This window comes from Scomber japonicus, chromosome 18 (genome assembly GCF_027409825.1).
Source record: "Scomber japonicus isolate fScoJap1 chromosome 18, fScoJap1.pri, whole genome shotgun sequence".
Taxonomy (NCBI): Eukaryota; Metazoa; Chordata; class Actinopteri; order Scombriformes; family Scombridae; genus Scomber; species Scomber japonicus.
This window is the reverse complement of record NC_070595.1, coordinates 7861630-7886934: the sequence shown is the minus strand read 5'-3', so window position 1 is coordinate 7886934 and position 25305 is coordinate 7861630. Positions and strand designations below refer to the sequence as shown.

The following is a 25305-nucleotide window of genomic DNA, read 5'->3' as shown; positions in this document are numbered from 1 at the left end:
TGCAACATGTAATATTGTATCATAATGTCTGTGAATGCATCTCATACCGTAATTACATGTTTCTTGTCATTAAAAAAAGAAAAGAAGAAAAAGTTGTGCACCCACGTGTGTGTATTATGCAGATAAGAAACAACTTCCCACCCCGTGCCTCTTTCACTCACTCTCTCCTTCTGTCTCTCTCTCCACACACACACACACGCGTGCACGCACACACACGCGCGCGCACACAGCATTCCCTCGCAGCTCTGTCTGCAGACGGAAAGGCACATTTTGTTTATTTAATTGCTGTTAATAATTTAAAAAAAATCGAGCTTGGACCTAGGATATGGCAACAATTGTAAACAATCGAATGAATTATTAACTGTGATTTTAAAAAAAGAAGCAGTGCTGGAGAGAAGCAGCGTGCTGGGATGTGACGGACGCTGCGTAATGGAGGCAAATTGCGGAGGGAGCCATGAGAGGAGAGGAATGTGTGTGTGTGTGTGTGTGTGTGTTTGCTGTGTGTGACTTCTAGTGTGTCAGGGATGAAAATCAAATCTATATTTAGTTTTTAAAATAAAAATAAAAATAGCAGCTACCACTTTGTCAACAGGGTCTCACATGTTTAATTTCACACTCCATTTAAAAACACCTTTAAAGCCTCTAAACACATATTTGCACTCCTCCTGTTCATACTGTCTTTTAATATAATTTTCCTCCTGTCATTTTGAACTGATGATTTTATTTATTATTTATTTTTTTCTACATTTTTGTTGCTTTTTCCCCTTCCTTAAAAAAGTCGCTCCATGCAGGCCAGAGTGAAGCTGCACTTCTAAAAAACTGTTTTCTCCCCCTCCTCTCTTTTGTTTCACTGCATTTAAAAAAAAGAAAAAAAGAATGTGTTCACTACTTCAGCTCGTAATGTTGTCATCTCAGACTTGTTTTTCACTGGTGCGACATTTTAACTTATTCCTTCCCTCTGCCCCCCTCTGCCCGCCTGGACGCTGACCCCTGCTCTCCTCGCCTCTTAACACCCTCTCAACACTAAAGTATTACCCTACTCACCTTCTAAACAATGCCTTAGTGGTAAGTCCTGTCCCTATTTATTCAGCATTAGGTGTGTGTCTGTTTTTTTTTTATAATTCTTCTTCTTTTTTTTTTTTTTTTGAAATTCCTTTTTCTTCTTTATTCTAATGTTTTTTGTGATACTCCTGCAGGGCCACACACTCACTCACTCAGGCTGACCCGCAGCTGCACACTTATAGGCCCGCGCAGGAAAAAGAGGACACATCTTCTGTTCTTTTTGCACACACACCATGAAAACTTGCTTTTTTTTCTTCTTCCTTCTCTGTGTGTATGTTGTAGCCTGTCACTGGCAATATGCTCTGACCAGACGACACTTTTTTTTTTCTCCTTCTATTTTTTTTTTGTGGGTTTGCAAAGCAGCGCAAAGACAGCAGCTCCAAAAACTGGCTGCTGCTGCTTCTGCGGGACACTTCTTCTTCTTCTTCTTTAAAAAAAAAATTATCTTTCAAACATGTGTTGTTTTAATCTGTGTAGAGGAAAATATCACATCGTAGTTGAGGAAATAGGGATAGATGGATTACAAATATTACATCCCAGCCGTGTTAACTCCGGTGTGCGCAGCGGCTTCCGTAATTTGGATTTACAAGTGTTTTAAAAAAAAGAGATGCAAGCCTTTAATTTTTTTTAAATGCTTACTTTTACATGTTAAATTTGAAGCTTTTAAAGCTATGTAATGTTTTTTTATATAATGAAACAGCAGCAGTGGATGCGACCTTGATTGCTTTATAATGAGGCCTTGCGCCTTTCTCATGCCGTAAATTTCCTTTTGTTTTCGAGTAGGCCAATTATCGGACACATCATTTTCGATTTATTTGAACACTTGTGACAGGCTATGAGAAATGTTTTTTTTCCAGCCCCCCCTCCCTCTCTCTCTTTCTCTCTCTCTCTCTTTCTCTCTCATGGTCAGAAGTCACCTTTCACTTTAAGGTCAACCCGTCTCAGCGCGCCTGACTTATTGCTTCGTGTTCCCGCTCTGAGACGCGTCATTTTCTTTATCAGGGCTATATGTTGCTCCAAGAGGATGTATTATATTTTTCTTACGTCACCGCCAATTCTTATCACTCGCTATCAGACAGCAGTGTTTTCAGTGAAAACATCAAAGCAGTGTTAAAGGAGGGGGGGTGGGAAAAAAGCATGAGCTCGTTTGTTTTCGTGTGAAAATCGAATTAAAAAATGAATGTAATCAATATTTGGACTGCCCTGCCATTAACTTTACATTTACACTTATTTGGTGAGGTGGCCTTAAACACCCCCTCTACACACACATACACACACACACATAGACATACACCTCCTCTCCCTCCCCTCTGCTCTCTCTCTCTCTCTCTCTCTCTCTCTCTCTCTGTGTCTCTTCCCAAGGCCTGGAAAATGAGTTGGAACAGCTGTTCAGAGGATTAAAATCTGATGGAACCGCAGTCTGAATAAACAGAAATGTTGGATATTTCAGAATTAAAGACACACACATGCATGCATGCGTGTGCAGGGCCATGGACACACACATACACACACACACATATATACATACACACACACACACACACACATACACACACAAACAAACAAACAACTCCTACCTCCAGATAAAACATGCACCTAAAACCTTTGGTGCCATGTCTTTATGCCAGTTAGGCCTGTGAGTGGTTATCACTGGATTAGCCTGCTACACCCCCCCCCCCCCCCCCCCCCAAAAAAAAAGCCATTCGAAAAGCATCACAAGTCACATTGCAAGAAGTTAAGAATAGGTCTTACTGCCTGTATTGAATTTCTCAGATAGGTATATTGAATTATGATTTCACTGTGGGTTTTGGTTCAGTGGTGCACAACTGTAATTGACTTAATTCTATATATACAGCCAGTGTAATTCAGTGACACCAAATAGCAAAGAGAAGTGGATTGTGTGTGTGTGTGTGTGTGTGTGTGTGTGCGGGCGGGGGGGAAAAAGTGACCCTGCAGCCAGTTAAGCGGTCTGTTTTTGGCCACCGGGCAGGAGAGTGAACTCATAGTGCATTTGATTGACAGGTAGGGCTGATCTATTGTGCTCACTTGTAGCTGAGTTGCGAGAGCGCACGTGTATGAAAGAGAGGGAGAGAGAGAGAGAGAGAGAGAGAGAGAGAGGGAGAGAGGAGGACAGCAAAGTGTATACGGGTGAAATCGGAGTCCCTCATTGGCCGCCGTTGCTGTTTTGTGGCGTATACAAGCTGCGCCGGATCTTTTCCCCCCTCATCATGGGACACCAGGAGGTCATAATGCCAGCCGCCTGCTCGGGACAGCGTGTTCCTTTTTACTTATTCATTCATGCCACGCCACCAAGTTACAGTTACAGCTTAAATAAACCCCCTGCCACCGTTAATAGACACTTATGCACAGTTCATTTCAGGTGGCGTTTGTGTGCATATGCGATGCGTATCACGCCTCTCCTCCCATTGGCGCCAGTTAAAGGCCTCCAAAAGGAGGTAGCCCCTGCAACGACGTCCCAGAGCTTCAAATATGGAACTGGCACAGAAGCTTTTTTGTTATCTTCGCAGCTTCAAAATTGGTAGCATGTTGTGGATTATTTGCATTCAGAGCACACACACTGTATTTTCCCTTTTCCCAAGCATATAATTGAAAGGCTTATGAAGGTTTCTGTTGATTAACGTCTTTGTCAGTAATATACATTTTTCTGTGTTCATTGTCAGCTGGTGACTGGGGTGGGGTGGGGGTTGGGGGGGGGGGGGCGGTGGTGGGGGGGGGCAGGGGCCCACACCGTGCGTCAGCAGGAGCAAATTTACGGCAATTTTAGCAAAGAATTCCGAGCTGTCTTCAGTGGCGGAGACAAAGACGAGATGAGCAGGGCGCTTTTTAAATTTTTTTTTTTTTTTTTTTTTTTTGGCAGGAAGCGATATAGATTCGAATTAAGGAGCATGTAGTTTTTTATCTCGAGCTGCATGCAGAGAGAGGCAGAAACCAACTGTGTCTCATTCAATATCAGCACAGCTGTCCCAGCATCCGTGGAGAATGGATTCCTGCTATTGCCATGGGAGGCTCCAGCCAAGAAGAATGGGAGGATATCCAGAGTGTGCGCTTGTGTTTTAAAAGGAAAGGCGAGGAGTGAGAGGAGAGAGTAATACGCTGGTGTGTCTGTCGCTCTGTGTGTGTGTGTGTGAGTGAGTGTGTGTGTGAGTGAGTGAGTGTGTGTGTGATTTTCTTGCATGTGTGTGTGTGTCATGTTGTCTCCAAAGCCGCCTCACTTTTCCTTTCGCTCATGTCACCTCTGGCATGGATTAGTCTTTGGCACAACCCTGGCAGTGCCCGAGGCCCCAGCGCGGTTCTGTGGTCGCCGATATGTTGTGCCGTTGCCATGGCTACTGAACACACACACGGTGCTAAATTACATAATTGAGCTAGAATATACAGAGGAAGACAAAATACTTAGTGTACAATATGAGAGCAGAGAGAAAAGGGGTGGGGGGTTAGGGGAGGGGTGTTAGAGTGTATAAAGAGAGGGGGGGGGGGGGGGGGCTCAATTTAGAAACCACCACGACAAAGTGAGCCTTAACCAGAACAAACCAAGAGCAGAAGAGCGAAATGCATCAGTGAATATTTGAGAGCTTTGTCATAGCTGAGCTTCAGACATCAGTACAGCGTGTTCTATTTTTTTTTTTCCCCCCAGATTTTGAGTCATAAATCTAAATAACAGTGCCGCCATTATGTGGGTATTTGGAAAGCTGCAGCAACCGATCCGACAGGGCGATGGAGGAGAAGGTGTTTTTTGCGGTGATACACACACACACACACGTGCTGTTTGTGTACGCGAAAAAGACGAGATGAGGGAGAGAGAAATCCACAGTGTTTGTACGAGAGAGAGAGAGAGAGAGAGAGAGAGAGAGAGAGAGAGGGAGTGGCAGCTCGGGTTTTACACAGACACACCACGAGGCACACGCTCGTATTTCTTCCTCTGGCCCTGCAAAACTTCCCCTCTGTACTCCTCCTCCTCCTCCTCTTCCTCCCTCTCTTCCTCCTCCCGGGATTCACTTAGTTTTGAACAGATGTTGCGTCTTGTAAGTGTAGCATCATTTAGGATTGATGAGTGTTTTGCGTTACTTTAAAGACCCCCCTCTACAAATGTCTGAACACACATAAAAAAATCATCTTGAATGATTGATTAAAAAAATATGTGTTTGATATAGTTTTCACACACAAAAAAATTCTGTTAAACTAGTGAGAAATTCATAAAAACATTCATTCTCCCTCATTAAAACAATCCAAATCAATGAACATGCAAATATAGTTCATTTTAAAGGTTAACTGCTGGGCTCCTACTTCACTGAAACGTCTATATGTGCACTCAAGACTTCAAATATCAACATCAAACTTATATAAGTTGCATACTGGATCGTGATTGGCTTCCAAACTAGATGTGATGTCACAAATCATGCTTGTACATACTCATATTTAAGTTGTGTCAGCTGATGGATGTGAAAACAGCCTTATTAGTGTCAGACTCAGAACAGTGAAGCTCAGACATCCAACAATAAGCAAGCGGAAAGTGACTTTAAAGCTAACTTCAAATGTGAAACAGTGGATCCAGAGAGAAGAAGCTGTTTTGTGTTAATCTAGCTTTGTCTGTCACATGTAAATTTATGATTGCAAAATAGGGAATCGTGGATAAATTATTTTTTTTTGCCAAAGCTTCTAGTATAAAAGCCAGTAGCACTGGGCTGTCACTGCCATAAAGGATTTCAGTCAATAAAACCACACGGCGGAGCATAAAGTGAAAAACGTTGTACATTTAGTGTAGTTTTGTTGTGCGTCTGCTGCTGCAGAGGACAGAGAAATGTTTCTGAGCATGCTTTGTTCTCGCATTGAGTAAATTTGAACTAACGCCAGTATCAACACACAGAACGAACGTTGACAGTAATTCATTCACCGCTCTCCCTTTTTAATCAACAAGTAACGTTTCTGTACGGGCAGACTCTATGTTATTGAGTTTCCGAGATCTTTTGTGCCCCCCCCCCCTTCCCTGCCGTAACACGTAAGGGCTCCAAACTTCTGACCCGGAGCGTGCAAAAGCCATTGTATCAGTCTGTCACAGGTCAACAGAAATAGATAGAGAGTTGTTGTTGCAGATCATTGACAGCCCACTCAAGGTCACTTCAGTGTGGGCAATCTGGGCATGTTGTTTGGCCTGTCCTGCCTGTCCGTCTGACCTACATCTCACTGCACCGGCTAAATATATACAGTAGACCCCTCATTACAAAGCTTCCAGATTAATCTGGATGAAATCTGAGCACCATTCCACTCTTTCACTCTCTCTCTCTCTCTCTGTCTGTCCGACTACAGCTTTCTCTTCACAGACTTTCCCCAGGCTGACTTTCCATTTCATTCCGTCTCTCAGACATGCGCTCCCTATCTGAAAAATAAATAAATATGTAAATTAGGAAGAAAAAAAATTGGCAGATGCAGACATTCACACAAACATGGGACGCCGACACAAATTATCATCTCGTGAATAAGACTTGTGGCAGCGTTTTTCTCCTACCCATTCAGAAACAAACCCTTTCCACATGTGGATTATAATGTGAGTCCATTGTAACTACGTATACAAGCTATATTTTGTTGTGATTCACGCATAACGCACCTGCGCGTGCTTAATCATACGAGAGGCACAGGTGTGCATTCTTTCAGCAAATAAAAAAAGTCACACTCAGTATGACGGCTTTACAGCTGTATAGAGTGTGTGTGTGTGTGTGTGTGTGTGTGTGTGTGTGTATGTGACGCAGTCCTTTTCCTCCCATGAACTTGAGAACCTCGTCAACAACACCAACTGTCATGTTCCAAATGTGTTCATTTGTAGGGATGTTAAATATAATGTTATTTAACACTTTAAATTATATAAAAGTGGATTATTACAAGAGTTTTTTTTATCATACAATCTTGCATTCGTACTACTACCTTGGAGTGGCAGAAGTTGTATGTTTTAGCTGCTTATATATGACCATTAGCTATTAGCATGAGCTGTTTTTGCTATTTATTCTTTACTTTTGGCAAACTGTCCTGTCATTTTTATCTTTTTCACCATGCATGTACCCGTTACTTTTAGTCTTTTACCTGTTTATCCGTCACTTCTGCTATGTGTTTCAAATTGTATCCACTATATTTAGCTACCTGTTACTTTTAGCTTTCTTTAGCTAAGTCTTTCACTTCTAGCTATGTGTTTCCAATTTTAACCACTACATTTGGTTTCCTGTTATTTTTGGCTACCTTTCTTTAGCTAAGTCTTTCATCTTTCTTTAGCTAAGTTTTCACTTCCAACTATGTGTTTCAAATTGTATCTACTACATTTAGCTACATGTTACTTTTAGCTAAGTCTTTCACCTTTCTTTAGCTAAATCTTCCACCTTTCTTTAGCTAAGTTTGTCACCTTTTTATCCATCATTTTAGCTGTGTTTTTCAAATTGTATCCACTACATTTAGCTGCCTATTTGATCAGTTTGTCACTTGTAACTAAGTATTTCAAATGTTTGCATTACAGTTACCTACTTATTCAAACTCATATTCATTCTATTGATCTATTTCAGATATATTTCAACCATTTACCAAAATCATAATTTCTACCTTTTTCAAATTAGTTAAGCCACCCAACAGTCTGTCCATGTACTGCCTGGCAACTGCAGAAGTACTTCTGAAAAAGGCGGCCAGCAAAACATACACCTACATTCACTTAGCGACCCATCTACGATCCCCCTCTGTGTTCTATCCCTCCATCCTTTCATACCAAGCTAAACAAATATCTCTGTACACCTGGTGTAACCTCAAGAGGCGATTACAATCATTCGGACACAAAGGACAAAGACTTCATCAGGCCTCAGTTCATTTGTAGGTGGCGGCGGTGGCGGAGATTGCTCAATCGACAAAAAGGATGACATCACGCAGTGACGCCACTCCATGATGTCATGGCATTTATCATCTTTTCACCGCTTTTTTTCTTCTTTTTTTTGGGCTTTCTTTTAAGTAGACGCCGGATAAAGAGGCATTGATTGGCTCACTGATTGTACCTCAACTGTTTCCCGAGGCCTTCTTTCATCATCATGCTGCATTACCTCATGGTGTAGCTGAGGCTAAATAGTCCCAACAGTGCAGTGTCCTGAGTATGTGGAGCCAGTGACCACGCAGGAGTATAATCCGCCATCAGCTATTTGACAGATGAGATTATGAGCCCAGCAGTGATTATATCTACGACTTAAACTTAAGCATAAACATTTTAAATCTACTTTTCTTTCCTTTCAGCAGGAACACAGCTTTTAAAGGTTGTGCTCGGGCTTAATAGGCATTTATTGGGTTAATGTTGGAGGGAAAATCTTTTCCTGTCTTGGGGGTGGGTGGAGGAACGTTGACGCTCGGAGGCTTATGAACCCGCAAGTCAAACAGTAATGAAAACAGTTGTGACCTGATTTCAAGAGCCAGAGAAAAAAGACATAGAGTAAATGGAGAGGGAGGATTTGAAGTTTTAAAAAGGACAAGAATCACATATAACTACACCTTTAGGACTGTCTTTGTCTCTCTTTAGCTTTTCTTACTCTCTTACTTTGCTGGCTTGGACTCTTGTTCCATTTCATTTCTTCCTGTTACCTTCCTTATCCGTTTGTGTCTGTGTATCTAATTCGGCCACCCCGTCCGGCAAGGAATAGCTGTCACCCTAGGGAACAAAGCGCCAGAGCTTGCTCTTCGGAGCAGGAAATTGGCACGGGGCCAAGGGTGGAAAATCTATACTCCGTTGCATAATATAACATATCTTTACCTCAGATGAACTCTGAAGGAGGCCTGGCAGCTGTGAGCAAACAGAGCTGGAAGGCGGGAGTTTGTGTGTTATTAACCGACTCTGTTTGTGTGGAAGTATCCGTGCATGTGTCGGGAGGTGGAGGGGTGGGGGTGGGGGGGTTATGAGTGTGCGCTCTGTGCTGCTTGTGACTTGTGTTTGTCTGGCTGGTGCTGCAGGGCCCCGAAGGCTATCGGAGACCCCCTTCACAGTCAAGCAGAGTACAGTAGAGTTAAATAGACCTTTGTTAGAAAAAAGAAAAAAGAGAGACAGACGAAAAAGCAGAGATCAAGAGTAGAGTAGAGTTCAGTAGAAGAGACAAGAGGCCAAGCAAGGGCTCAGGGTTATACTCAAACACAACTCTGTGGCTTCTCCTTTTGGCCCAGGCAGCCAGTTAACTACTATCCCCTGCTACAGCTGCACCGTACTCTGCGAGGGAATTCAGATATAAACTTTCTGCTCTGTTTAGGCTCAGAGAAATAGCTTCAGGATTAGTGTGCATTACATGGAAAGTTGTATATTTGACTGGAAAATTCGGCGCAGGACGAGGATTTCACGTCACCGCTAAAATATAAAACACAGATGGAGCAGATTTAACTGGGAGTTCACGGGAGCGAGACACTTTCTTACCCTTCAAACACTCATCACGACAGTATGAATCACTCCGATGATGTACTCTGCATATTGTCTGAATAATATTCACGCAAGAAGCTCCTTTTTGTGTGTGTGTGTGTGTGTGATGGGATCGCCTGCGAAACGTAATGGAGAAACAGTGTGCGCCGCTCCTCTTTTGTGGGGCGCAGTCTTCCTGTTAAAAAACATGGCGGGAACGGACCCGGAGAGCGGTCTGCCGGTCTGACGTGTCAAGCTGCTGTCAGTCTCTTCAGCACGCTTGAGAAGAAAGAAGAAGAAGAAGAAGAAGAAGAAAACCTCCCTGAAACTTAAACTGGGCTCATTATGGTCATCATCTGGAATAAAGCACAATCATCTCCGGCACCTGTGGCAAGCTGCATTTTGGGAAAAAGACTCTCATAGGCTTTATGGATCTGTCTGCTAGACTCACATATCAATTCACACACATTTATACTTAAAAAAAACAAAAAAATTTAAAAAAAAATCCCTCTGCCTTGTTTTTTTCTCTTCCATCTGCACACCTGAATGAAAGTATTTCCAAGCTAGGAGTTAGGACTCATGAGGGGACCACAAATTGACTCTATATTGCAGCCAGGCTGTGGAGATTTATGATGAAAGTGAATAGGGATGGTGTGGGCGGGTATGCAGAGGTGCATATTATGGTGCCTTTTTTTTTTCTCTCTCTCTCTCTCTCTCTCTCTCTCTCTCTCTCTCTCTCTCTCTTTAATACTTGGAGGAGCTGTGAAGGCCTTGAGAATGGGAGAATGGTGTAGAGGAGTGAAACAACAACAGCAGCGATATTTTCCTTCTCTCGGCTCGGAAAAATAAAAGGACGAGAGATTACAGCGAGAAATAAAGGAAGAAATACAGCACAAAGCATTGAAAGAAAGAAAAAAGAACGAAGAGAAGGGGGAAATGGGCGGGAATGAAAGAGGCCATAGTCTGTGTGTTGTAAATACAGTAGACCGGGGAGCACTCCATGTCCTTTTATTTTTTCGAGCAGCACGATTTGTTTGATTTACTCTCTATCAATCAGCGGAGGATGTATTTAAACGAACTTGATGTATATTTGAGAAAGGCTCTTTATAGCAGCGGCTGTTTGTATTCTCCTTTTACTTTCCTTGGAAGCAGACCGTGATTAAAACAGACGATATAGGCGTATTGTATTTCCTAAGGGATTGGAAGGAATGCAAATGCATCATAACCATATTATACTAGTTAGGAGCGGTGCGTGTTGCCAAGCCTCTGGATACAGCGCAGAGAGAGAGAGAGAGAGAGAGAGAGAGAGAGAGAGAGAGAGACGCAGTAACACAGAAAGGGAGCCCAAGTCCCGCAAAAAAAAAAGAAGAATCCCACAACTGCAACAACACAAGAGGATATCTGACACTGCTGGACTATATTTGACATTTCATAGGATACACACAGTACCAAAAGCTTGAGCTGCACCAAAAAAAAAAAAGTCAGATCTCTCTCTCTCTCTCTCTCTCTCTCTCTCTCTCTCTCTCTCTCTCTCTCTCTCTCTCTCTCTCTCTCTCTCTCACTCCCTTTCTCTCTGTGTGTGAGAAACTTGACAGAGGAACCCCCCCAAAAAAACTTTTCTCGTCTCTTTGTGCGTGCGTGTGTGTGTGTCCGAGCGCCGCAGAATCCGTTTGGCATTTTTGTTGTGAGGGAAGCATGTTGCTGGTGGGACTTTGGCCTGCACAATCCCTCCTCTGTTAAAACAATGCGGCAGTTGTCCTCCCTAACCTAATTACTCCCTCCAGGGGGAGAAAGGCAACAGCACCAAATCCCATAGTTAGGAGCTCTGATCTGGGCCCTTGCTTGTAAGAAAAGGCCTCATTCATTTCCCTCTTCCCCTCCCTCTCTCTCTCTCACTCTCTCTCTCTCTCTCTCTCTCTCCCTTACCCTCCCCTCCCCTCCTTCCACCGCACATGCACAGACACACACATTCTATTTTTCACCGATCCGCGATTGGCTTCGGCCCCTGATAGAAGCCAATTACGGCCTAATATATCCTGATATTTCTCGTGATATCTGTTTTCCTTTGCGTCGTAACCTTTTATTGTTGTTGTAAATGTGTTGACGCTGAGGACCTAATTGCATTTGAAGGTTGTCATGACGCTCGTGCCATGAGTTCAGCGTTGTAAACAGTACACAGATGCATGTACCAACTAGCGGAGACGACTTGCGCTATGCCCTCCTTTCTTTTTCTTATCTTATTATCTAATTATGTGTAAAAAAAGAAAATAAATCAGTTAGAGAGGATCTGTCTCGTTTCAAGTCAGAGTCATTTGTAAGAGGTAATTGATGCCCCTTCAGACCTTTTTAAACTGAAAACGTTGTTTACCGTGGATGAGGCTTTTATGGTTTCCTGTCTATCCTTTGTTTTGCCTCCCTTCACCCTCCTTAACCTCTCACGTCTCTCACTGCTGCCTGCCGTCACTTACTGGCACAGCGACGCGGTTTTGAAAACTTTATTACTGTAAACTTCAGACGAGGAAGTCCGCATAGGAAGAGGGGAAAGGGATGTGTGTGTGTCTGAGTGTATGTGTGTGTGTGTGTGTGTGTGCGCTTTGTGGCATTCACCAAAAAGAGGAAAGGGTGTTTAAGTCTTAACTCTCCCTCCACCAACCTGTTTGGTTTTGTTTATTTGTCTATCCTCTCTCAGGAAGATTAGAACGGCCATTGTGTGGAGAGCTTGGGAAATAAGGCTCCATGTTTGTGTATAGGGATTGTTGCGGTGCGGAGTTGTTGGTCTAGACCAGCGGTTTCCCAAGCTGGGGGTGGAAGAGGCGGGGGGGTTGTTGGGTCAGAACCCCAACAAGGAGGTTGCTGGATTAACAGAAGGGGTCATGACATGATAGGACAGGATAGGTTATTCTTTATTTCTTGTGTTTTACCTCCTAAAACCTTTCAATTAATTGATCAGTCAACTATTTGGATAGCTGAATAATCCTTTTAGTCATTTTTTTTTAAGCCAAACTAAAAATTATGAGCTGGCTTCACCTTCTCAGATGTGATGATTTATAGCTTTTCATCGTCCAACACTCCAAAACCCAAAGAGATTCAGTTTCAGTCAGACAAATCTCGACATTTAGAGATGTAACTCTAGACTGTGGGGAACTTGAACGGATATTTTTCACTACTTTCTGACAGTTTTGGGACAAAACGATTATCCGACGAATCAAAACAAATCTGTAACTGAACTGGTAGCCATTTGCTTTATTTTGAAAGGGTCACGGGCTATAAAGCTTGGAAGCCGCCGGCCGGTGTGCACTGTTAAGGTTTGGAGGCCTTTTTGTTTGTTTATCTGGGGAGGAGAGAAAAAAGAAACCAAGATCACAATCTGGTTCGCAAGAGAGACCTGTTCACACTTGTGTTTTTTGTTTGTGTCTCCACGTAAGCAAAGATCCCGTCGTCTTTTTGTCGTGTTCCCTACGTGACACATGAAGTAGTTGGATGACCATTTTTGTCTTCAGTCTCTTAGCACAGCACACACCACATGTCCTCATGTACTCGGGGCATATAAGGAGACAGTAGTGTTTGTGTATACATGCATGTGAGCGTCTGGTCGCGCTGTGTTTGTATTAGGCCCGAGCTCCTTTTCCTGTGGTGTGTGTGTGTGTGTATATATGTGTGTATATGTGTGTGTGTATGTGTGTGTGTGTGTGTGTGTGTGTGTGTGCGGGCTCAGAATCCGTCCGGCTTGTGTGTTGGACCCGTGCGCCCCTGTTTGTGAGGCTCGACACTCGCCCCTACGGCAGAAGCGGAAGCTCTGCTTTAACAGCATTAGCAGGGCTCTTCCTTCAGCCTCCAGCCCACTTTGTTAACCCTCTCACCCCCCGCCCCCTCCCGCCCCCCCTCCAAAAACGCTCTCTTTTTTTTTGGATCCATTTATTAACCTCCATATCTTTCCTTCACACTTTATCCATCTTTATAAATCACTCTCACTAATTGCAGTTCTCTTAATTCTCTGTCTCTGCTCAGGAGTCTCTCTCTCTTTCTCTTTCTCTTTCTCTCTCTCTCTCTCTCTTTCTCATTTACTAATTTAATAACCCTTCCTGTTTATTCAGCCTCTGTGCCAACTTGTGAAACTCGCCTGTCAATGGTAGCCATGATTGACTCTCCCTTCAGTCACATTATTAACCCCTCCTCATTGAAGCTAGCAATAAGTTTATTACCCTCTTCATTGTGCTTTTGTTCACTTCTTCCACAGTCTCATAAATAAAAAAAGCCTTGTAGTGTTAACTCTGTGTAATCCCCCCCCCCCTTGATATGAACCCTTTTTATTTTCCTCTACAAGCTCAAATGATATCAAAGTGACTCCAGTTATGTGACCCGGCAGTTTAAAAGGAGCATCCATCACTAAATATGCTTCTAAAGACGTCTTAATGAATGTAAATGTAATGCAAATAGCGAGCGACTGACTTCTTCTTTTTAATTATTTCTTTCAGTTTATTTTTTTCACCCCCTTCCCTTTTCCGCTCGCGCCCGCTCTTTGTCTTTATTTTATTCCTTTTGCCAGGAGATGTCCTTCTTTATCAGGGCTCGTACAGACACATACAACCACACCTCTGTCAAATATTTGCCCCTGGTCGGTGCATTTTTTGCCCAACGGAGGGCAGCGAACAAAGTAAAGGCCCACGAGGCTGCGCACCGTACTCTTTTTTTTTTTTTGGTTTTCTTTTTGTTTTGTTTTTCCTCCTCTTTTTTTCGTTGGAGATCAGGCAAGGACCTCAGATCATCGAGGTTTAATTAATAACTCATGGCTATGGCTTAAGCTCAGTATGTTGCCTCATTTAAATGGAAAAGCATAAAGATAAAAAAGAATATATAGACAGGAGGCCATGAAGAGGAGGGGTGGGGGTGGGGGGTGGAGGGGAGGGGGTGCACAGACGTGGAGGGCGAGACAGTGGGGGTTGTGAGTTAGGGATGGCGGCATAGCATTTGCATAAAGGGCAGGGCAGCATGCCCAATGGTGGAAAAGGTTGGCATCACGCCTTTCAGACTGGCAGAGAGGGAAGACTGGAGAGAGAGACAGGGAGAGAGAGAGAGAGAGAGAGAGAGCGGGGGGTGTAGTCAATAGTGCATCCCTTGTTCAGAAAGAGGAGGTCCCTCGCTGTTGGCAGGAGAGCAGGCTAAATCTCTAGTTTGATTGTGTGCTAGATTGCCCCTTTATTTGCCTGATTGCAAAGCGTTCAACACTGCATAAGTAGTGGGCTTTACTTTTCCCCGAGCCTTTATTCAGACAGGAGTTTTTTTTTTTCTGTCTTGGCCCGCTCAGTGATTGTCGCTTCACATACGTCTTTGGGAGTTTGTGTTGTATGCAATCAGAACATCGGGCGGTTTTTAGTGTGGGGGGGAAAGTTCCAAGTCCGCCTTTGTCTCCGTTCGGTATCCACATGCACCCGACCCGCCCGACGTTGGACGAGTCGGTCGGTCGATTTTCGCTCGACGCCTCATTCGAAACGTACAAGCAATTACACAAAGATGATGGTGATGCGTCCGTGTGTCTTTCTACCTTCTGTCTCTCAGAGCCACAAACACTGCCGTTCCCCTCTCGTGCCACTACACTGCGGTTCTGGTGATGTCATGCTCGTAGGAAGTGAAAGGGGACGATTATTTAGCGGCGGGCCTGTTATTTCTGGCCCTGGACCATCCATACGAGCTGTATATACAGAGTCTTGGCGCTGTCCACATAGCTGGCCACCCTGCCGTCATTATGACCACTAAGAGCATCGTGCACGCAAACCCGCCGCCACCACAAACCTTGATAACTCCAATTAAGGCCTCTGTGGGTGCTAATTAAAAGTGGGGATGTGATGTTATTAAACCAGCAAATGCCTGGTATATTTCTACTTGATAGAAGACAGATCCTGTAGTGCAAGATAGTAAAACCAATTCATTACAAGTAGAGGCTCTGCATTCCAAGTCCATTGTGATTAATAGAAGTCTTACTATATTATTAGATTGAGAGTGTGAGCAGCATTTTACTGTTGTAGCTGGTAGAGTTGGAGCTAGATTTACAGTATATTTAGATACTATGGTTCCCAACTTATGGTTCAGGCTCCCTCAAAGGCTCACAAGATAAATCTTAAGGTTGTGAGATAACCCTAACCCTAAAAACACAAATGTGTATTGATTTAGTGGACTTTTATATCTAATCTTTCTAAGCTTATACTGGTTTTTAAAAATGTATATTCATAATGTGTAAAGTATAGCTGTAAAAAAAACTGTAGTGGAGTAAAAGTGTAAAGTAGCATATAATGGAAATAATCAAGTAAATACATATATATCAAATTTGAGTTGACTTTCAATCACTAGTTAGGTTTGAATATTTCATTCAATGTTAACACCATGTAGCTTCAATGAAGAGCTGGAGCACTATAATACAGAATATATATGTGATTCTGTTAGATGTTTTCAACTTTAAAGCTTTAAAGGGAAAAAAAAGCAAAAAAAAACCTCCAGTATTTTCAAAGTACTGTAATCAAGCAGTTGTTTCATCGCTAATCAGAGTCGATCAGTAAATCGGAAAATCCAGTTTGAGGTCAATGAGTGAATTTAGCTTAAAGGTAATGTATCGTGATGTGTTTTAACAATGTACAACAAGATACAATCTGACACCAGCTGAGGCTTTTAGGAGTGTTAACTCGCTCGTAAATCTGCGCACTCCCAAACTTCCTGCACCTGGCGAGCGGAGGGCGGAGTAGAAAAAAAAAAAAAAAAAGAAAACAGAGGAATTAATAGCCGGTGTGGGTTTCAGAGAATCAAGAGGATCTGTCAAATCATATTTAGTGTAACGCCGCTGTTTGCAGGCAGGTTTACCTTCAAACAGGCAACAAACAGCGGCGTTCTGCTCGAGTGCAACTCCCGTCTCAGGTTTGGAAAACAACAACCGTGTCGTTTCAGCTCACTTTCTTCTCCCAGCCGCGTGTGAAAGGCTGACTTTGGCATTTCACACTCGTCTCTTTTGAAAAAGCGGCGTAAAGCCCTACAGCTTTGTTAAGCGGCAAGTTAACACATGAACCTGGAGATCCTTTTCATTCGGGGGCTGTGTTGAAATTCTAATTCCAAACGATTATGCGAGGGGATCTTTGCACAATAGAGGTGATGGTGTAACATCGCTCTTCTATGAGTCTATTGATAAATCAGCGTGCTCGTAATTCTGTCTGAGGCATGTTAACCAAGTATCAAACCAACTACATCAAAGACCACGTTGAGTGTGTATGTGTAATTATATATATATTCATATTTCTATACAGTGAAAGCTACACGGCACTGACTGCTTCTATACTGTTAAACTCATATGATATCTCACTCCTACTGTGATAAAACGTTTCTGACGTTTTCATCAAAAATGTATGGCCTTCCATCAAGCCAGAGCTGGGATGCAGAATCAAAGAGAATGAATTTGTTAAATGCATTTCTTTGTTGCAGGCCAGGCGCTCCGTGTTTACCGATTACAGAGTTGCTTTTTCCCCCCTTTTTAAAAAAAAAACCAAAGTAGAAAATTAACGCCCGCCGTTAGCCAAACGCTGCTAAAAAGCTGGCTGTGGTTTGGTAAGTTTGTCTCCTCTTACCAGCCACTTTGGCAGGCTTAGTGTTTGGATCTTAATCTTACTTTTTCAAGCAATAAATTGTAGGTTGGTGAAATAGTCGACACAGGCCGGCTCATTTATTTATATATATATATATATATTTAATTTTTTTTTTTTTACAACCCACCATCTTACCATCTTATTAGCATCGTATTTAAATCTAAGGAGTAAAAAAAAGAAAGGGGGCGGTGGGGTGGGGGTGGGGGTGGGGGGCATAACGTCTTAGTGCAGTCACTAGTGTCTTGGTTACTCAGTGTGCACTGGCAGCAGTGTGAGCAGCAGTAGTCTGTTGGCTGGCACAGTGAGAAAACACTCAGTCATGGCTGTTGTGGTGCTGAGTCGGCCTGCCCCAGCATGGCCAGTCACTCACGTGCACTCACACACACACACACACACACACACACACACACACACAAAGGTTAGCGAGATGCAGGGCGGTTCCTTCATTCAAACAGCACATTCTTTCTAGACAGCGGCGGGTGGCTCTGCAGGCGGTTGAGGGATGATGCTTTAAAGTTGTGTGTGTGAGAAAAAGTTTGCATTCATGTGTGCAAAAAAAAAAGTGTGTCATGAGGCATCGGAGGTCACACACACACACACACACACACAAGGAAAACCTGGATTTCATACATGAGTCTAGACACACAAAGCGTGACATCACCGCTATCAATGTGATTAGAGCACGCCGTTTTAGGGTGGAATATACATCAGCGCACTCCTCCACCTTCCTCCACCTCCTCCTGCCCCCACTCATCAATAGTGTCAACTTCATCCAAGAACATCTGCGTGTCTCAGCATGCGTTACACCTCCTCGAGCAGGAACAAATAGTGGTTTATTAAACTCTAAGGAGTATCGCAAAAAAAAAAAAAAAAAAAAAAAACCCAACCAAAAACCAAATAGCCTGCAGTAATCTGGAGTAAGTTTACCTTGATCTCATTACTTTTAGAGCAGTTACAGATAAGATGTTGCTTTTTTATTTAGTTTATATTTCAACACACAAAACCTCCATTGTTTCCTCCTGTGAATTCATGCCTGTGCTGTGTACTTTTGATTTGCCCTTTTAAGTTTTAATCTTTATCGTCTCCATGTCAGCCAACTAGCTGAAATATGTGATACTGTAGCTGATGTAGATGTTAGTTGCGTGGGTGGGTGGGTGGGTGATTGTATGGGGGTGATGGCAGGTTTTTTTTTTGTGGGTATAAACTAGAAGCTCCAGACCCAGAGGTTGGATGGAAGGCCCCAGCCCGTTTTGCAGTGCAGCCAGGCAGCGGAGCCCCTTTTGTGGGACTGGAATGTGCCGTGCGTGCCTCTTCCTCGGCTGGTCCCCCCCCCCCCACCACCCACCCCTCCACACACACACACACACACACACATACACAAGGCCCACCCCACGGGCACGTTAGCACGCAGCCACCGCAAATTGCTTGCAGATTTTTCACACATAGTAACGTTGCTGGTTTGTGAACTCAGATAAGTGCAAACCCCAACGCTGGGGCTCTGAGCTCCGTGAATCTTTTACGCATCAGTCGCTCGCCACAGTAACGGAGCGGTGACTGTTCTGGTGTGTACCCCCCCCCCCCCCCTTTTGTCCCCCCCTCCACACCTCCTCCTGTCTTTAAAAAATAAAAAAACACATAATCCCGTGTCTCCATCAGCTTGTTTTTTTTAGGAACAAATGATTAACAGGAATGATTGCTGTGCGTGTGATAACAATGGAGGGTCAGGCGGCAGGCACTGTAGCTTGTTCTGATTACAGCACAAAACCACAGCAAGCGTGTCTCCACTCTCTGCCTCACCACACCAGGCCTGTAATGCTCAGGTACTACAATACGCTCTCTTTTAGGCGACCCGACTAACATAAACCCGTCATGGAAAGAGTGTTTCGGTTAATCTCCTTACCTGCAAATTAAATTAATGACAAAGGCGCTTGGCAGGAATCTATATGTATCTATAGCATGTGTTTAAAAGTCATGGACGTAAAGCAGAAGCCTGACTCTCACACAGGCCTTCCAGCATCTTTACACTCTTAAGCGAATGATTGAATCTCTCTGCCTCTCCTCTCCGTCCCTCCTAACCCTGGCTGGCCACCTTCCTCCGACCTGGCTCTCTGTCAGCGGTCCGAGGCGGGGTCAGGGGGAACCGGCGTCAGACTCCGTCCAGGGTCAGGGACACTCAGCTGGGCAGGAGAGGACAGAGCCGAGGCCCCACCAGCACAGAGCGGCGTTAATGAAGGGCCAGGCAGCCTGGAGGCCCTCAGGTTACACAGACCTCGGTTTAATTGGTCTAATGAGATGCGGCGAGGTCAGGTATCACAGGACGGAGGCGGGACAAAGCAGGGGCGGGAGAGACCTGCTGCTGAGCATTATGGGTCAGAAAGAGAAAGACTTTTTTTTTCTTTTTTCTTCACTATACGAGTTTGGTCGATGTTTTAAAAGTTTAGAGGTGACGAACGAGAAAATCACGTAAATTGTTCATATTCCAGGAATTGGAAATGGTTTAAATTATTTCGATGAAACATTTCAGTGTTGGTTGGAAAAACAAAACATTCAAGCCAAAGAGTTATAATAACAAAACAAACAAAACAAAAAAAAAAGCATTTCTGTGTGCCAGAGTTTTGATTATTGGACTTGGGGATTTGGATTTCGGTGCAAAGCTCACTTTTACTACCATCAATTCTACAAAATCAGACCAGAATGTTGCCCCAAACTAAACATAGATAGATAGATAGAGGCGATAGATGCTCTTTCATTTTAATTTCACTCATTTGATCTGCTTGCGTTTAGGAATATGAAGAACATCGGACGGCCTCCTGCTACCTGCTTTATAAAGTCTTTATTAATGTATTGAAAGCATTAGTAATAATACTCAGATATGTGATGAAATAGCCTGATTTTTTTTATCATATAATATATTTTAAAAATCATATTTTATCACAATATTGGTAATCTGACATTTCAGATTGTTCCACATTAAACTGAATTGAAATGAATGGAAAAACAACATTTTACCTACAAATGAAAACATTTCTTTAAATACATATAATGCAGTATTGTTTCTTTATCTATTTTTGACTAGTATATCTAATAAATACACAGAATAATATAAATGATGAAGGCGTTAAATAGCCTGATATCTAACAACAGCTAATAAAGGGATCATAACCGGCTAAATGGCTCTTTATGCAAAGATATCAGCTGTTTTAATGGATGGACTCTTGTCTGTTCATTCAGACGGAGCTGAAGCTGAAAATGCTGCTTTTCTTTTTTTTTTTCCTCCATGAGTAAAGACCCTTTTTCTCTCCTCACTGAAAGAGTTAATCTGAAGTTGGCAGCCAGCTCCACAGTCTCGGTCAGACGTGCAGAGAATAGAGAAATAAAGGACTTGAGCATCATTTCTTTTGTCTGGTTTAGGTTCAGCTAAAATTGCAATGATGACGAAACACGTAAATAAAATTAAAATTGACGCTCCTACAAATTAAAGGCGGAATAATACCAGAATGATATTTAATATATCATAATACGTGATTTAACAGTCTTTTTTAACTGGGCCTTGCCTTTTATTTTGATAGAATACATGTAATTTAAAGAAGAGATTATCTCAGGCTTTAATATCAGCAACTAAAACCTTTTAAAATGGTGGTTTCTGATCTTTGATAGTACATTTATCTCTTATAGACACTAACGGCGGGTTTTACAGTGACGGTGGCGCGTTTACGTGTCGCCTGCGGGAGTTGTCTCTTTTTTTTTTTTTTTTCCTCCATCTTTTTTATATTATTCCTGGCAGTCTCCGCAGATGATGTCTTCACTCTGTTTTTTAACTATTCAGTATATTTTAAGTAGCTCTGAGAGAAGAGAGAGAATGATGGTGCATGTTTAATTGTTTTTGGCTTCTTTTTTTTTGCGTCTTATTAACGGGGCCCGGGTGATATTTGGGGAGGGGAGGGGTGCGGCCACAGAGACGTACTGGTGGAGAATAATCCATGACTTTAATTGGGTTGAATGTTAGTCTATTAGAATGACTCGCGAAGGGGTTGTTTGACATTTATTTTGTAGTTTTCAGCCTTAAATTTGAACCAATCAGGCGCGGTTTTTTTTAAACTGGCGGGATTTTGAAGCTGAAGGCAATTAGACGCGACACCGGAAGCTGCAGGTGAGCAGGTATTTAACGCTCCCGTCGCTATAAGCTTGTTAAAAAAACAACAACAAAAAAAACATAGAAGGAAAAACAGCGACAGCCCCCACTGCTAATTGATAATAATCCCGAATTAAAGCTAAAGGCCAAAGCGCATTTGTCCCCCTAATTTAATTCCCAGGTAAGAAGATTAACCCAAACGCACTTTCCATGATGCATTTATGTTCCTCGGATAACCTATATAGTCTGTATTTCAATAGCTGAGCATTACAGGCCTGTGCTGTGCTGTGTGTGAGGCAGATAGTGAACACATGCACATCCACATACACAGGTTTTTTTTTTCTCCTTCCAGATTTGGCACTTAAAAAAAAAACCTGCATCACAGTTATTCTTGGAACATGTAAATATGTGACTTTTTGTTTTTTTCAGGCATAGCTAAGGAAAACTGACTTGAACCCCCCCATCCTCCTCCTCCTCCCTTCCACCCCTGCTTGTAGTCAAATTCCAGTGACATTTGAATGCAGCTTTATTTGCATTTTGGCAGGGTCACGGCAGGAAGCTTTAATTTTACTTGAAAGACAGACACACGCGGGAGTCACATTCAAGTGCCAGTTATATATCGTCTGCCGCTAGGTCCTCCTGGATGTTTTCTGCAGCAGCGCAGGTGGAATAATGTTCCCAATGTTCCCAATGACAATTGCGAACCCCCCCCACTACCCTTTTTTTTGTTCACTAGCTTCCTTTTGTTGCTTTATCTAACCCATGCATCAAACTTTGGCATCGGTCAATGACACACAAAGCGACAGGGAGGGGTGAGCGTGGAGGTGTGTTCCTCACTGTGTGAGCAGGATGATGGGTGAGAGGCAGGGTTTGGTCAGGCTGGTGTGTGATGGAGCTGAAATGGATGGATGACTGGGATGACTGGTGTGTATTAGAGAGACATGATGGTGGTGGTGGTGGTGGTGGTGCCTGGCTGTGCATAATGCAGCTCTGCTTTGATTCAATGAGAAGTGAAACCACAAGACCCAGTCCCAGTCTATGCTGTCTGCCATTGTTTTGAAATTCAGACTTGGCCTATGAGCGGGCACAGTCTAATCTCTGGATTTTTTGGACATTGTGACAGCACTTACAGTACAATAGAGTGGTTATCTTGAAAAAAGAGAAGCAATTTATGATTTGTAATATTATAAAGTGGAAACAATTATAGATCAGTTTGGTTCATGAAGGTTTTGTTTCCTTTGAGTTGTGAATGTTGACAGAACTGCACACTATCAGTTTCTCCTCATGTTCATGTTTCTGTTTGTAGTTTTTATTTTGGGTGGGGGGGGTTGGCTCCACCGCCGCCGCCACTAGCCCTGCGATCCAGCAGCACTCGAGCTGCACCGGAGCCTCTCAGACTAGCTGTCTGCGGAGCAGGTGCAACCCTGAATGACACGCTCTACCATGAGGCAACATGGCAGCCGTCGCCACTCACAGACCGACCGCCGAAGCCTCCTGGGGTGGAAGTGAAGGTGGTGTTGGTGGTGGTGGGAGGGGGGGGGGACGGCTCAGGAGGAAGCGCAGAGCGAATTTTGGATTGGTTGGGCGGGACACATCCCCACACACACACACTCTTTACTTGACCGTTCCTCCTCTGCTCTGCTCTGCTTCGCCTTCGCAGAAGCAAATTCTCTCCCCCGCCGCCTGCCGCCCGCCTGTTGTGTTGTAACCATTTCTGTATTTTGCATGCCCCCCCCACCCCCTCCTCCACTACTGTATCCGTGCCTCTAAATCATCTTGTCATTCATTTATGTGTGTGGTGTGCGTGCAGTCAGTAGGAGTGTGGCTGCCTGGGTTTGTTTCTCCCTCTTTGTTTGCTGTGGTAAAAACCCACGAGCAGCTGCCGGTGGTGGGGTCTGGAGGGATTCTGAAGCTGTGTGTCCTCTCTTTGCCATCCTCTGCCAAGGTGGCATTATGCAAGCAGGGAGAGAGAGAGAGAGAGAGGGAGACAGAGAGAGGCTCAGAGGAGGGCGGGTGTGTGTGTGTGTGTGTTTGTAGGGGATGGAGGGGTGGGGTGGGGGGGTTGTTAGGGGGAGACGAGGCGATGGCGGCCATAGTAAAGATGGAGGCAGGCTGAGGGCTGCGGGGATTGGTGCAGGAGAAGACTCGCTCCCCTGAACTTTGCCTTCGTGTCAGAGTGGAACTTGTCGATTTGGCAAATTGCGCGGCGTCGAACAAGGCTGCGCTCTCTCTCTCTCTCTCTCTCTCTCTTTCTCTCTCTCTCTCTCTCTCTCTCTCTCTCTCTCTCTCTCTCTCTCTGTCTCTGTCTCTCTCTCTTGCACTCCCACCTGCTCCCTCCTGCTCTCTCTCTCTCTCTCTCTCTCTCTCTCTCTCTCTATTGCTGCGCGCTCTCGCTATCTCCCTCTCATTGCCACTACACCCTCCTCCCCCCCCTTCCTCCTCCCCTCCTCCTCCTCGCCCCTCTCTCCCTCCCTCCCTCTTTCTCTTTTCCCTCCCTTTCAGCTCTTGAAGCTAACGCATTGGCTGGGCTACAGGCATCTTGTTGCCAAATAGGTGGGCCCTACTCGTGTTGGCAAAGGCTCAAGCAATGGTTAGGGAAAGAACGTGGAGAGGACGAGAGACGGCGAGCGAGAAACAGAAAGAGAAAGAGAGAGAGTTGGAGAGAAAAGGGGAAAAAAGAAGCAGCACTCGGCTTTGCCAGCGGTCGTATGCGCTCGTCCAACATTGATTCGGCTCTCTCTATTTTTTTTTTTTTTTTTCTTCCCTATTCTGTGCTCTGCTCTCCCTGGCCCCCCCATCTGTGTGTGTGTGTGCGCGCGAAAGTGTGTGTGTGAGTCTTGCGCCGGGCCCAGGGATCAGAACAGACACCACTACCAATTACACTTTGCCAAGGATTTTTTTTTTCATATATCAAGGTTCTTTTTTTAAAAAAAATTTTGGAAAGCACAAAGGACTGTTTATTTTAAGTGCATCTATCCCCGAACTTCTCTTTTTTTTCCTTCTCCCACGTTAACGTTTCTATTTTTACTTTTCCAATTTTTCTGCTAAGTTTTTTTTTTTTTTTTTTTTAAATCTCTTTTATAGACGTTGTCGTTTTTTCTGCTTTTGTCTAATGAGCTGCTGGCCGTGGTCCTGCTGCAGCCAAACGTGAATTTTCTCCGTCCTTATAACAAATCTTGGGGGGTATTTTTAATTTTTATTCTTGTTTTTGGTTTCAAACTTTGGCCCGCTTTTTTTTTTTTTTTTTTTTTTTTTAAACTGAGCAGCATATTCTGCTAATTATTATATTTTTTTACAACAACCCCCACCACCACACACAAGTTTTTTCCTTTTTTTTTTTTCATCTGCTAATTCTCCAAACCCTGCCAAAACCAACACTTGCTTTACATTGGGGAGCGCGGGAGGAGAAAAAAAAAAAAAAAAAAAAAACTGGTGCAGGAGATTTTTTTTTTTTTTTTTTTTTCACTTTAAACGCTGTGCCAAATTTATGATGAGAGTGCAAAATGGTAACTACCAGGCCGTCTGTCTTCTTCTAGCAGTGTGGTTTTCTGTGGTGATTTCTGTCTGCTTTCAGTTTGTTGTGGAAATGTGAGTCTGGTTGGAGCTCCCTTATTTTTTTTTTGTTGTTGCATGGTCGCAGAGATAGGGGGGAATGGTAATGGCTGATCTTTTAGCAGCGCATTTCAACAGTGGTCTTGTGGCGGCAAAGCTTGGCGGTGGTGGTGGTGGTGAGCGACCGGTGTGTGGCAACCCTGGCACAGGAACACTATGGCGAGATCTGGGCTTTGTTGCCCAGAGATATGTAGTGAAGGTATTACGGTACAGCAGAATAACTTCTCTCCTTTTTTTTCTTTACAGCAAGGGAATCCGGGAGCGCAGCTTGCCTCAGCTTTTTGTTTTTTCAGTTAGATTTTTCAGTTTCATGCGTTTCGTAGTTTGTTTGTCTTGAATGTTTTTTTGTTTTTTTGGTGTTTCTTGGTGGAAAAAGAAGGCAAATTAACTCTTTAAAGCTGAGTTAAGCTGAATTTTCCTCTTTATTGCTGCACCTTTATTTATGTTATCAGAATGGAAATAAT

The 25305-nt window shown here is 43.5% G+C and overlaps 1 protein-coding gene across 12 annotated transcripts in view; it reads left to right on the top strand.

Moving 5' to 3' along the window:
* The window catches only part of nfixb (nuclear factor I/Xb), a 142240-nt gene that overhangs the window by 16133 nt on the left and 100802 nt on the right, over positions 1–25305 (top strand). For 5 of the 12 annotated variants that reach the window (XM_053338400.1, XM_053338392.1, XM_053338399.1 and 2 more), the window contains exon 1: positions 24830–25040. The exons of 4 other annotated variants lie outside the window; for them this stretch is intronic. In XM_053338400.1, the coding sequence (XP_053194375.1) occupies positions 24882–25040 (159 nt within the window). In that variant the 5' untranslated portion in view covers positions 24830–24881. 3 more of the 12 variants (XM_053338391.1, XM_053338394.1, XM_053338402.1) reach the window with 2 other exon arrangements.